Below are 13,925 nucleotides of genomic sequence, written 5' to 3'. Positions count from 1 at the left end.
ATCCTGAATTGTGCGCCATACCTTTTAAATAAAAAATGCAAGAAGATGCGGCTTAGAGCAGTGGTTCACAGACTTGTTTGTACATTGTGAGAATCACCTGGGCAGTGAAAAAAAAATCTGATATATCAGTCACACGAACAAATATGGTATGGGATTCTGCCAGAGAGAGAGACAGAGACACAGAGAGAGATAATTAAAAAAAAAAAAAAAAAGAATGTATGTGTGTGTTTAAGATCCCAGATGATTCTAATGTTCAGCAAAGTTTAAGCGTTCCTGGACAATATCAGTGCTTCTCAAACTTCAGTGGGCTGGAGTGCAGTGGCATGATCATAGCTCACTATAGCCTTGAATTCCTTGGCTCACTGGAGTCCTCCTGCCTCATCCTTCCAAGTAGCTGGGATTACAGGCATGTGCTGCTCTACCTGTCCACCTGGGATTTGTTTTGTTTTGATTTTGATTGGCACATAATAATGATATATATTTATGAGGTTCACTGTGGTGTTTTGATACTTGTATGCGTTGTAATCAGGGTATTTAGCATATTGATCACCTTAAATATTTATCATTTCTTTGTGGTGAGAATATTCCAAATCCTGTCTTCTAGCTATTTTGAAATATGCAATTCAATATAAACTCTAGTCACCTAATTGTGCAATAGAACAACAGAAAAAATTCTTCCTGTCTTATGTAGTTTTGTACCCATTGACTTATCTCTCCCCTTTCCCTCTATTCTCCCCAACTTCTGGTAGCCACTATTATACTCTGTACTTTGATGAGATCAACTTTTTCAGATTCCACATTTGAATGATATCATGTAGCATTTGTCTTTCTGTGCTTGGGTTATTTCACTTCACACACTATCCTCCAGGTTCATCCATGTTGCCACAAATGATAGGATTATTACATTTTTTATGGATGAATAGTATTCTATTGTGTGTATATCTATCAAGTTTTCTTTATCCATTCATCTGTTGAATGGGTAGGTTGATTCCATATCTTGGCTGTGAATAGTTCTGCAATAAACATGGGAGTGTTGATATACAAGGGGGACCGCCCCAAAACAGAATTATCTTTTGGAGGGTGGGAATTTGTAGTACACTCAGAATTTGTTGCTCTGGATCAAGTGGTCAACCAAAGATTTTATCTGGAAGTTCTGAGAAGGTTGTGTCACAATTTGTGGAAGAACCGTCTTGAGTTGTGACAAACAAGTGACTGGTTCTTCCACCATGGCAACGTACCTGCTCATACCACGCTGGATGTTCAGCAATTTTTGGCCAAAAATGGCATGAACCCCGTGTCCCACCCTCTCTAGTCATCCAAACACACTGAGTGACATTTTTTCCTTTTCTCAAGTGAAAAATGTTCTCAAATGGAAGCATTTTGCTGATATAGAAGAGGTGAAACACAAACAACAGAAGCACTAAAAGGCATCGAAATTGACAAGTTCAAAAACTGCAGTTGAGAAAGCATCTTAATAGTTGTATTGCATCAAATGGAGAGTACTTTGAAGGTGGTTGACATTTGAACATAAAAGAATAAATACCCAATTTTTTTTATAAATAAATTCTGCTTTTTGGGGGGTCCCCCCTCATATCTTTGGCATACTGATTTTATTGGGGTTTTTTGATTAATAATGGGATTGCTGGATTATATAGTAGTACCATTTTTAATTTTGGGAGGATGTTCTATACTGTCTTCTCTACTGCATAATTGCTATGCTAATTTACATTCCCATTAGCAGTTCTCATTTCTCCATATCCATGCTAACTAGCATTATTATTTTTTGTTTTTTTTGATAAAAGTCATTCTAATTGGGTTGAGGTAATATCTCATGTGGTTTTTATTTGAATTCCCTGATAGTTAGTGATGTTGAGCATTTTTTTGTATACCTGTTGGCCATTTGTATGCCATTTGAGAGGTGTCTATTTAGGTCTTTGTTCATTTTTTAAAAATTGGATTATTTGTTTTTTGCTATTGCGATATTTGAGTCCCTCATATATTCTGGATATTAACCCCTTGTCAGAGTAATAGTTTACAAATTTTTTGTCCCATCCTGTGGGTTGTCTCTTCACTCTTTAGATTTTTTCCTTTGTCATACAGAAACTTTTAGTTTGTATAATCCCGTTTGTCTATTCTTCTTTTTGAGATTTTATTCAAAAATTCCTTGTGCAGAACAATCTTGTGAAATGTTTCCCCTGTGTTCCCCCTCTTTCCAGTAGTTTTAAGTCTCTTATTTAAGCCTTTCATCCATTTTGAGTTAATTTTTGTATATAGTGAGAGATAGGGGTCTGGTTTCTTTCTTCTGCGTGAGGATCTTCAGTTTTCCCAGCATCCTTTGTTGAAGAGACTTTTCTTTCCCCACGGTGTGTTCATGGTGTCTTTGCCAAAAGTAAGTTGACTGTAGATGAGTAGATTTATTTCTGGATTCTCTATTTTATTGATCTGTGTTTATTTTTATACCTATATCATGCTGTTTTGGTTACTGTCGTTTATAGTATATTTTGAAATCAGGTAGTAGATGCTTCCAATTTTGTTATTTTTGCTCAGGATTGCCTTGTCTATTTAGGGTGTTTTTGTAGTTTCATACATACATTAGCATTGTCTTTTTCTGTTTCTTTGAAGAATGTCATCAGTATTTTGATAGGGATTGCATTGACTCTGTAGATTGCTTTGGGCAATATGAATATTTAAACAATATTCTTTCAATCTATGAATACAGAATTACTTTTCATTATTTGTGTTCTCTTTAGTTTCTTTTATTAGTATTTTGTGGTTTTCATCTTAGAGATTTTTTATCTTCTTGGTTAAATTTATTCCCAGAGTTTTTGTTTTTCTGGGGTTTTTGTTTGTTTGTTTGTTTGTATTTTGCTATTGTAAATAGGATTGCTTATTTTTATTTTCAGATAACTCACCATTGTCATATAGAAATGCTACTGATTATTTTGTGCTGATCTTTGTATCTTGTAACTTTACTATGTTAGCTTATTCTAACAGTTTTTTGGTGGAATCTTTAGGGTTTTTAATATATATGAGATCATGCTGTCTGCAAACAGGGACAGTTTGATTTTATTCTTTCCAATGTGAATGCCCTTTATTTTTTTCTCTTGTCTAATTGCTCTGGTTGGGCCTTCCAGTACTATGCTAAATAAAAGTGGGCATCTTTGTTTTGCTCCAGATTTTAGAGGAGAAGCTCTCAACTTTTCCCATTCAGTATGATGTTAGCTGGAGATTTGTCATAATTGACCTTTATTGTGTTGAAGTATGGTTCATTTATACCTAATTTGTTGAATGTTTATCATGAAGAGATATTGAATTTTGTTGTTTTTTTCTGCATCTATTGAAATTATCATATATTTTTGTTCTTGATTCTGCTAATGTGATTTATTTATTGATTTATATATGTGGAATCATCTTTACAATCCTGAAATAAATTCCACTTGACCATGGCAAATAATCTTTTTAATGTGCTGTTGAATTCTGTTTGCTATTGTTTTGTTCAGGATTTTTTCTTCTATGTATATACTGTATACTGGCCTACAGCTTTCTTTTTTGTTGTATCCTTGTCTGGTTTTGGTATCAGGTGATTCTGGCCTCATAAAATGAATTTGGAAGAATTCGTTCCTCTTCCGTTTTTTGGTGGAATATTTTGCAAAGGATTGGTTTTTATTCATTTTTAGCTTCTTCCCTGCTGTACAAATCAGCAGGGAAACTACCAGGTCCTGGGCTTTTCTTTGATGGGAGACATTGTGTTGCTCTCCTTATTCTTTATTGGTCTGCTTGTATTTTCTGTTTATTCTTGTTTCCATTTTGGTAAGTTGTATATGTCCAGGAATTTTTCAACTTCTCCCAGATTTCCAAATTTATTGGTATTAAATGCCTATATCAAAAAATTATCAAGATCTCAAGTAAATCTAGCATTGCATCTCAAGAAATTAGAAAAAGGTTAACAAACAAAACTCTAATAGAAGGAAATAAATAATAAACATCAGAGCACAAATAAATAAAAAGATATTAAAAATGAATGCAAAAGATCAGTGATATAAAAATTTGTTCTTTTGATAAAAGAAAATGGACAAACCTTTAACTAGACTAAGAAAAACAAAAAATTGAAATAAATAAAATCAGAAAAGAAAAAGTAGACTTATAACTGATACCCCAGAAATACAAAGGCTTGTAAGAGACTCATAAACATGTAAAGATCTCAATAAAATTCAGATTCAGATTCAGAATTCAGGTTTTGGGTGACACCCAAAATTCTATACTTTTTAACAAGCTTCTGATTGAGGCTGAAGCTATTGGCCTGTAGACCACACTTCCCATAGTAGTCATTTATACCTAATTTGGTTGGTTACCAGGGAACTCTGATATCTAGAGAAGAGAAGAGTACAACATGAACTGTACCTGCAATATCAAGTACAGAGATATATGTACTGTGCCATGAACTTGGAAAGCAAAGTTGTGATCAAATGGGCTTGCTGGAGGTTTTTCCTTCTTTTAGATTTGGCAAATGTATCTCTTCATAATAGTGCCGCCTGCTGGATAATCATCCATACCTTCCTCTGCCATCCCTCTAGTTTTTTTTTTTTTTTTTTTGAGTTGGAGTCTCACTCTGTCATCCAGACTGGAGTGCAGTGGCACGGTCCTGGCCACCACAGCCTCGACCTGCTGGACTCCTGTGATCCTTCTGCCTTAGCCTTCCAAGTAGCCGGAACTGCAGGTGTGCGCTACCACACCTGGCTAATTTTTGATTTATTGTAGAGACGAAGTCTCACCAAGTTGCTGGGGCGGGTCTCGAACCCGCGGGCTCAGGTAATCCACTTGCCTCGGCCTACCAAAGTGCTGGGATTACAGGGTGAGCCACTGAACCCAGCCAGTTTTTTTTTTTCCCAAACACTTATAAAATCAAGATGGAATCCCTTTGTTTTTATTACCTACACTATGAACCACTTGACAGTGTTTGGCTTTTGTTTTTTGTTTTAGTACACACCACCCTATCCAGTGTTGACCACAGTGTCTGTGAGATCAGAGAGACAGAGGTGGGATGTCCTTGGCTCAGCTCTTCTGGCAAAAACAACCAGATTGGCAGCCTAGTAGTTAGGAGCACTGCCTCTGGAAGCAGAGGACTCTGAATGTCAGTACTAGCTTTTCCACTTAGCATCTTAGCCTCAGTTTTCCCTTTAAAATGGAGATGATAATAGCCACTTGTAATGATGCAGATAAAAGTGAGATATATGTGTCAAGCATTTAGCACAGTGCCTAAAGTCAGTAGATGGTTGCTAAAAATCAACCCATGACAAAGAGATGCTTGGAATAATGAATATTTTCTTTGTGTTTGGCTTTTTAGTCAGGTTTAATAAGGACACGAAAAAATGAATTCCTCATCTCGCCATTACCTCAGCTGCTGGCCCAGGAACACAACTACAGCTCCCCTGCAGGTCACCATCCTCACGTATTGTACAAAAGGACAGCAGAGGAGAAGGTCCAGCAGTACCGTGGCCACCCCGGCTCCAGCCGGAACTTTCCTGGTTACTCCCCAAGTCACACTCCCCATGCATCTCAGAGTCAAGAGACAGAGTATCACCACCGAAGGTTGCAAAAGCAGCATTTTTGTGGACGACGCAAGAAATGTATGTAAGGAAACTTTTTCTTGCTCTGTTCTTATGTGGGCCTCGACGGGTTTTCTTGAGAGCTGTCAGGTGTGCTGATTTTGTAGGTTGATATTGGGCTGCACTGAGCACCCATTTCTATTTCGTCTTGGAGAAGGACCAGTGATCATCCTTGTCAGGAAAGAACTGGATGATCCAATTGTGGTTAAAGTAGATATGGTTTCTCTTTTTCTCTTTTGGTATCTCCTATTTTTTAGTCATGGTAAACTGATCTTTTTTTCTGTGCTCTTGGAAAAAGTCCCCACATCTCCAATGATGAAAAAAATCAGAGGTAATTGTCTAAGTATGGTGGGTATTCCTTTTGAGAACATGAAGGAGAGACTTCCCGGAAACAAGAACATGGACATGTGAGGGAGGTGGCTAGGACCCTTGAATATGGTTGGTGGCCCAGGTACAACTGTCTGCATTTTCTAGACCAGCAACTCCAATAGAAATATGATGCAAGTTCCAAATATCATTTTAAATTTTCTGACACTTTTTTTTTTTAAAAGGGTACATTAATTGTAATAACTTGTTAGCCCATGTATACAAAATGTTATCATCTCAACATGTAATCAGTATAACAAATTATTAGCAAGAGATTTTACAGTCTTTTTTATATTAAGTTTTAGAAATCCAGTATTTATTTTACACTCACAGCACAATTTCAACTGAGATGATAATTTTTTATCAGAAACATTTAATCTTGTATTTAGATTTCATAGAATTTAAGAATGAAAAACTTACATATGCAAGTTGTTTCAGGCGTACTTAAAATTTTCAATAACTGAATCGTGTTGCTTTTTTAATTTAAATGAAATAAAATGGAAAATTTTATTCCTCTGTTGCACCAGCCACAAATCAGTGGCTCAATAGCCATAAGTGGAAAGTGGGTACTGAGTTGGACAGCACAGCCAGATGAGAGTTCTACTGGAGAAGAGGACATGGCATTACTGAGAGATTAATCAGGAGCTATAGTGAAAGACAGTATTTCTACCATTTTCATTGTTTTTTTGGCTTTTGGTGTTGTTGAAATACACTTATTAAGAAGCATTCTTTAGCATGTACCTATAATAATAATTTAGCATGTATTAATAGTAGCAATATTTAGGGTGGTCATGATACTTTTTTGATATGAGATATCAACGCTATCCTTTACAGCAATGAATTGAATGGGTGTCATACTCTTTTTATGGATATATGGAAACTGAGACTCAGGGTCACAGAGCTAAGTGGCCAAAGTTTTTAAGTATAACTAAATGATCTTTAACTTTCAGTCTGTGAAGAACTGACTTCACAATTATGGCTGTCCCAGTTGTGATGGTATTAAAATATTACTAGTTATACTAGTTAGTACATAGTTAATGTCCTGAGTTTTCCAAATGCCCCTTTTCTTCCCAGGAACCCTTAGACTTGTTGCTACCCATTAACTAAAAGTGTCATGCCTGGACCAGCAGTCGCTTCTAGGTCTCTGCTCAAAGGCTATGCCTAGCATTCATTCTATTAACATGGTGCTCAGACTCATCAGTTTTGAAAAGTGTTTAATAAGGTTTTTGCTATCATTCCTGATTATGCTGTTTCCCCCAATAACTAAGTCAATATCAAATCAAAGAATCCTTGTTGACCACTTATTATGTGCTAATTAAAGTTTTTATTGACGAAATAAGAGTATAGGCATGGGCAGTGTTTTACAGGAGTTGACATTTCATTTAGAAATAACATATAAAGTAGTATAATGAATTCAGATCCAAAGGACAATGTCTATTTCTTTGGATTTGAGTAATAAAGTGAGCATTTTCTACTTTAAAGATCCCTTTCACAAAATTGATTTTTGTTGACCTGTTCTACCAACTAGAATTGTAGCTTGTTTTACTTTTTAGAGTATTTTTGAGTTACTGAGTCCATCCTCCCATCCAATCATTCATCTACCCATTCATCCATCCGCCCATCCATTTTTCCACCCACCTATTTATCCATCCATCCACCCATCTACCATCCATCCATCCATCCATCCATCCATCCATCCATCCATCCATCCATCCATCCATCCTTCTCATCCTCCCACTCACCCATCCACATACCCATTTATCCACCCACCCACCCATCCATCCATCCATCCATCCATCCATCCATCCATCCATCCATCCATCCATCCATCCATCTATCCATTTTTCCATCCTTCCATCTTTCTATCCTTCCTTTTATCCTTTCTTCCTTCCATCCTTTCTTCCACCCAGCCATCTATCTGTGTGTCTATTCACACATCCACTGAATGAATCTTTCTTGACTACATACTAGGTGCAATGCACCAGAACAGGCACTGATGGTATCACTTGTTAGTGGGTTAGAGAAGTGTTGGTTACAGAGTTTTTCTCCTCCCTTTGTTTCAATTTCTCTCTGTCTTTCTCACTTAGATATGCTCTACTGATATCCCTTCCAAATGCTTTTATGTTAATCCCAGATGCCCCCAAGCCTCCCACAGAGGACACCTATCTAAGGTTTGATGAATATGGGAGCTCAGGGAGACCCAGAAGATCAACTGGAAAGTCACAAAAGGGCCTGAATGTGGAAACCCTTGTGGTAGCAGACAAGAAAATGGTGGAAAAGCATGGCAAGGCAAATGTCACCACGTACATTCTCACAGTAATGAATATGGTAAGGAAGGTTATCACGAATGTCTGGCTTTCCAAAGAACTTAAAAATTACAGAATTCCCCTTGCATGAGTTGAATTGAAGATGAAGCTATGTACATGGTTTTATTTTTTTTAAAGTTGAGTTTTGAGGGAATTGTCTTCATGTGTTTGATAAAATTGAAGCTTACAAACTTGTCAGTATGTCTGATTTTTTTTTCCCATATGGTTGTTGAAAATTTGAGATTTTTGTTTGATTTCAAATGTTCTAACAGGTTTCCAGTCTATTTAAAGATGGAACTATTGGAAGCGACATCAATATTGTTGTGGTGAGCCTTATTCTCCTGGAACAGGAACCTGTAAGTGGCAAACTTCATTTATTTCTTCATTCAGTATGCATTTATTGAACACCTAATATGTGCTAGTCAGTGTACTAGTCTTTAGAAATTCAGATTTCAAAATCTCTGACCCTGTCTCAAGAAAAATACAATCTAATAGGGCTATGTACTCAAATAATTAAACTAAAACACCACAAAATAATTGTTTACAGTATACATAAACATTTTTAAAATAAAATATATGCAAATTTTCACAATGACACATCAAATATTGTTAAATATGCATATAAAATATAAAGATATAAAACATAAATATTATTTAACATAAAGAAAATATTACTATTATGTAGGATTCACAAGGAAGGTGAATTTATTCACAGATTTAAGGGTTAGTTGGATTTTGCAAGTTGGACATGCTGAGTAATCACAGGTAGATGGGAAAGGGTTTTTTGAAAATATACTGAAAATAAGACATCAGAAAATTATTATAGTAAACCTACTGTCTCCCGAGTACCATCATTCTAGGTAGTACAGAGAATAAGCAAGGGATATTTAACTGCCCTTGAATTGATTATAGCGAGGTGCAAGACACAGACAAGGGGCAAATTTTAAAACCAGAACATGTAATAAAGTGTTAAATTGCATGGTACTCACTGCTTTGTAGTGTTTTGATGTTTAAATTGTGTTTTTCTGAGGTGGGGATTACCATTCAAACAGACTATTTTTGAGTCCCCTGAGGCTCTTTCCCTTTATCTATAACCCCAATAAAGAATGTAAAAAGCAGGGAGTCAGAGACAAGACAAAAATTGATCTAATTGCCCAGGTGTGGAGAGCTTCGGAGGTTAACAAGTTGTCAAATTATTTCTGGACTTTTAGAGAGATAGAAAGGGTGTGCATTGGGTGAGAGTTTGTCTTTGGTCTACTACTTACATGTTGCCCAGGGACGTTGAAGCCAGCTGCACCTTAATTCACTGATAATTAAAGATCTTGTCTAAAACCTCTCAACTTGACCCAAGTCAGTAGTTCTAAATTTTGTTTAGGCAAACACCTTTACAAATGATTATTTTAAGAGTAGGTCATATCTTATCCCTTAGAGTCTTATAATTATTTGTGTATTCATCCATTCGATGAATTTTTATTATATGGATTAATTATAACCCATGATATGCTAAACCCTTTACTGGAAATCCTGACACAGAGGTAAATAAGCTAAGATTACTGTCTTCCTCATGCTTTATTTAAAAAGCCATTGAACTTTATCACCATTAATTTATTATTATGCTTTAAAAATTATAACAATTTTATAAAGGTGGTACCAGGTGATATGAGCAAAGGTTTTCCTAACTGATGTCAGGTTATTTGTTGTAAAAATATAATTGGTCATAAATCACACTACTAAAACTTTGTAGTTGTTTTAAATATTGTGAACATCTATCTAAAATAGATTGTTTCCTAACTGCTTTCTCCCTTTGTTCAAGTGTTTTTGTCTGCCGACCTTTTCCCCTAGAAACATGATGTTTCTGTGTTTGCCTGCACAAGTTGAATGATTCAGTGGTCTCATCTCTGTGAAAAATTCACACTCTGATTTGTGTGGGTTTCCCATAGGGAGGATTATTGATCAATCATCATGCAGACCAGTCTCTGAATAGTTTTTGTCAGTGGCAGTCTGCCCTCATTGGAAAAAATGGCAAGAGGCATGACCACGCCATCTTACTCACAGGATTTGATATTTGTTCCTGGAAGAATGAACCATGTGACACTCTAGGTATGGTATAAACAGATCCTTCACACACACCTGTTAGCTGAAAACACAGTATAGAAACTTTATTGGGGCAGTCGTGGGAAACTGCCGGTGGGGAGGGGGGTCCACACACTTCAAGAAGGGTACCTGATCTCAAAACAGGTGAAGTGGGGACCAAAGTGAGGCCCAAACTTTACCTGTACAATGATCAATTGTACCCCACATCTTTAAAACAAACAAATAAATAAATAAATGAAAGAAACTTTATTGGATTGGGTGACGCTTATGCTCCTTAACAAAAAGACCTAATATTTATAATTGTGGAGTATCTCCTCATTGTACTTGCTGGTGAATATTGTTCTATTTAACTGAACTCAATATGGAATGGGCAGCCCAATTACTTTGTTTCTTTTATATTTTTCTTTATTGACCCTAACAATGCTCACTGAGGCATGAGGCTTATCATTTAACTAGACAAGTTGTAGATCATTCCATAAGCATCATGGCCACAGAAATGAGTAATTGAAGAGAACTTGATCTCCATGGTACTTAACTATGCCACTAGGTAGCAGTGCCTCCTTTAGAAAGTTACTTGCTCGACTTTGAAGGACTCAATTCTTCAAGGCAGTGTTTGTGCAAGGCAGTGAAAGTAAAGATTGCATCTTTTACATCTATATTTTCTAGTATATTTTATCACACATAGTAGGAATTCAATAATTGTTCTGATTAATTGATGATTGTCTAAATCAGGGGTCAGCAACCTTTCTCTGTAAAAAGCCATTAACTTTGCAGTTCATAGGTCTCTGTCGCAACTACTCACTGTAGTTTACCCATAGATGATACATTTTAAAAATGTGGCAGTGTTCCAATAAAACTTTATTTACAAAACTAGTAAGTGGAAGCCATTGTTTGTTGACACAATGATGCTCCAGAAGGATGGTAAAATCTGAAGGAAATGAGAAAAGTTTATGCAATTTATGCATCATCATTTTCTTCCTCAGAGTGTTTTAGTGGTGGTGGTGATAGTGACGATGGTGCTACCTGGGATGTATGCCTTTATGTTAGGGTTTTCAGATCACTGCCATGTTGGCAATGATGTGGGTATAATTACTTCTCAAGCATGTATTTGATATTAAATGGGTATATAGCCTTGTTTTACTGATTATTAGCACTCCAAACTGGAAAAAAGACATTTACATGCAATGTAATGTATTTAAAGATAAAATCAGGAACTGGCTGGAATGCTTTCATAACTGCTCTTAGAAGGACATAGCTTTTGGGAACAGAAGAATTTATCACATTATAGTGAACAGGAGAAAAATTAATTTAATCTGTACACATTGCATAGGCATGTCTATGTTCACTGCTTTTGGTAAAACAACAACAACAATAGCAACAACAAAACCCCAAGATATGTGTTTTCTCTTAGAAAATATACCCTGCACTTGGATCCTAATGTCCCTGTTAAGTGAATGTTGTTAAGTGAAGCATTGATTTAGCTGTCATTTAATCAGTTGCTCTGACCTAAATAATAAACTTAGATAAGGTATTGACTTACTATACTAAATGTAAAATTGGAATTATGATATTCATACTGACCTCAAAAGATTTTCAGAAGAATCAGTCGATGACAATATCTAACAAAAGCAAGAAAATATGAAATGCATTTACATAATATTATTACACAGGACCAGGAACTATAACCTGTAGTATTTTCTTACCAAAAAACATTAAATTTATTAATTCATCAAACTAAACTGTGTAGAACCTTTTGAGGACATTAGAAATGATGATGTGTCTGTGTGTGCTCTTTGGTTTAACGATTGAAACTGATCTTTCAATAGGGTTTGCTCCCATCAGTGGAATGTGCTCTAAGTACAGAAGTTGTACCATCAATGAGGACACGGGACTCGGCCTTGCCTTCACCATTGCTCATGAGTCAGGGCACAAGTAAGTGGATCCTTGATTCACCACTTTGTATGAATACTGGCCGGGTGATTCATTGGAATTCCCTAGTGGTTAATATTGACTTAGGTGGAGTAAATAGGAGAAGTCTTGGGTAAAGTTTAAAATAGTGCCTGACTATAGAAAGGGCTCAGTAAAGACCAGTTATTGTTGATGTCACTCTTTTTTTTAAAAAAAATAGTATTTAATAGCCACACAGTATTACTTTGTGTGCACAAACTGCAGTTATTTAACTGATTATTTGGTCTTTTAGGCATTTATTTATTCTCTTTTATGTTTTGATGTGGTGAAGATAATTTTAGTTAATTCTTTAGATGAAGGAAATAATCTTGGAGACATGTAAATTCACAAACTGTAATGACATGCCACTTTTAAAAAAAGCTTTTGAAGCATGTACCGGATATTCTTTTAGTTGGTGACATTGCATGTACTTAATATTTTTAATTGATGTTAGTAAGTCTTCCTTTTGTGGTAGTAGAGTTAGAAATGAGGAATAAGAATCCTATAAGTAATGAAATAAATTTATTTTATGAGACATACAATCTGGTATAAAGACAATGCTGCAGAAAATGTTCAAACATGATTTGAGCAATAAATAACAGCTGCATTGGAATAAGTATACTGCTTTATAAAATGACTATTTCAAAGGGAAATACTGTTTAGATGTACAGTTCAGGAATATGTGCATGTACAATTGTATATATATTTCATTCAACATGCAGGGGAAATCTTTTATACATTTTTCAGAGCATCCAATTAATTTCTGACTTAAAAGCAAACATCATCCCTTCAACAATTATAATTAATATTTTGAAATTTTGGTGCTGTTGTCTCTTATGAGCTGCATTTATTATCTTCAGGAAATTTTAATCTTGGCCATTATTTTTACCCAAGAAAGTACTGGAATTACACATACACACACACAATCATTTTCTTAATGAGATATGAATAAACCACTTTTATTAATAACAGAAGGACAAAATGTCCATTAAGCACAAGTTTCCTTTATACAGAGTAGGAAATAAAATATCTGTGCATATCAAACACATACTTAAATTTATTTCACCAGCATGAAATCCAAATGACCAGGTTTCATTTTTCAACTACTGGCCACTGAAAAATTTAATTATCCTTACTTATAATTTAAGATTATTCAAAATCAAAGTCTAACATTTTAGATAAGGAAAAACAAAACATAGTCTTTAGGGAGGATGGAAGAGAAGAGTCAGAGATAGGAGGAAGTATAGATATAAATTAAAACACATTCTCAAGTTCTAGATAATATAGCCGTATAAAGTTTTGATTGGATAATGCCTAAGATTTTGATTTGACTTTTGACATGTACTAAAGAAAATATATATAATCTTCTAAAATGCTGTTAAATCACAGTAAGTTAAACAATTTAAATTTTTACTTCAAAATTTAACTCAAACTTGGTTTTCTCATGCCCATACAATTCCAATGAAGTGCTAATTCAGTACCTTTTCCTCTTTGAGTAATGACTCCAATCTTCCTACAGCACCTCTGTTTCTGAGGTTCTCATTTTTTCTTTGGATGCTTTATGTATGGATTTATTTTCCCCTCCCTCCCTTCCTCTTTCCCTCCC

The 13,925-nt window shown here is 35.4% G+C and overlaps 1 protein-coding gene across 1 annotated transcript in view; it reads left to right on the top strand.

The window, feature by feature from the left end:
- Nucleotides 1-13,925, top strand: part of ADAMTS18 (ADAM metallopeptidase with thrombospondin type 1 motif 18) — a 158,808-nt gene that overhangs the window by 74,959 nt on the left and 69,924 nt on the right. The window contains exons 4-8 of the mRNA XM_021709367.1: nt 5,345-5,627; nt 8,107-8,295; nt 8,549-8,634; nt 10,219-10,378; nt 12,199-12,304. Of these exons, the coding sequence (XP_021565042.1) occupies nt 8,241-8,295; nt 8,549-8,634; nt 10,219-10,378; nt 12,199-12,304 (407 nt within the window). The 5' untranslated portion in view covers nt 5,345-5,627; nt 8,107-8,240. The remainder of the gene's footprint in view (nt 1-5,344; nt 5,628-8,106; nt 8,296-8,548; nt 8,635-10,218; nt 10,379-12,198; nt 12,305-13,925) is intronic.

Source organism: Carlito syrichta, unplaced genomic scaffold, assembly GCF_000164805.1.
Source record: "Carlito syrichta isolate Samal-C Ts95f unplaced genomic scaffold, Tarsius_syrichta-2.0.1 Scaffold197851, whole genome shotgun sequence".
Classification (NCBI taxonomy): domain Eukaryota; kingdom Metazoa; phylum Chordata; class Mammalia; order Primates; family Tarsiidae; genus Carlito; species Carlito syrichta.
This window is presented reverse-complemented; position numbering and strand designations above follow the sequence as displayed.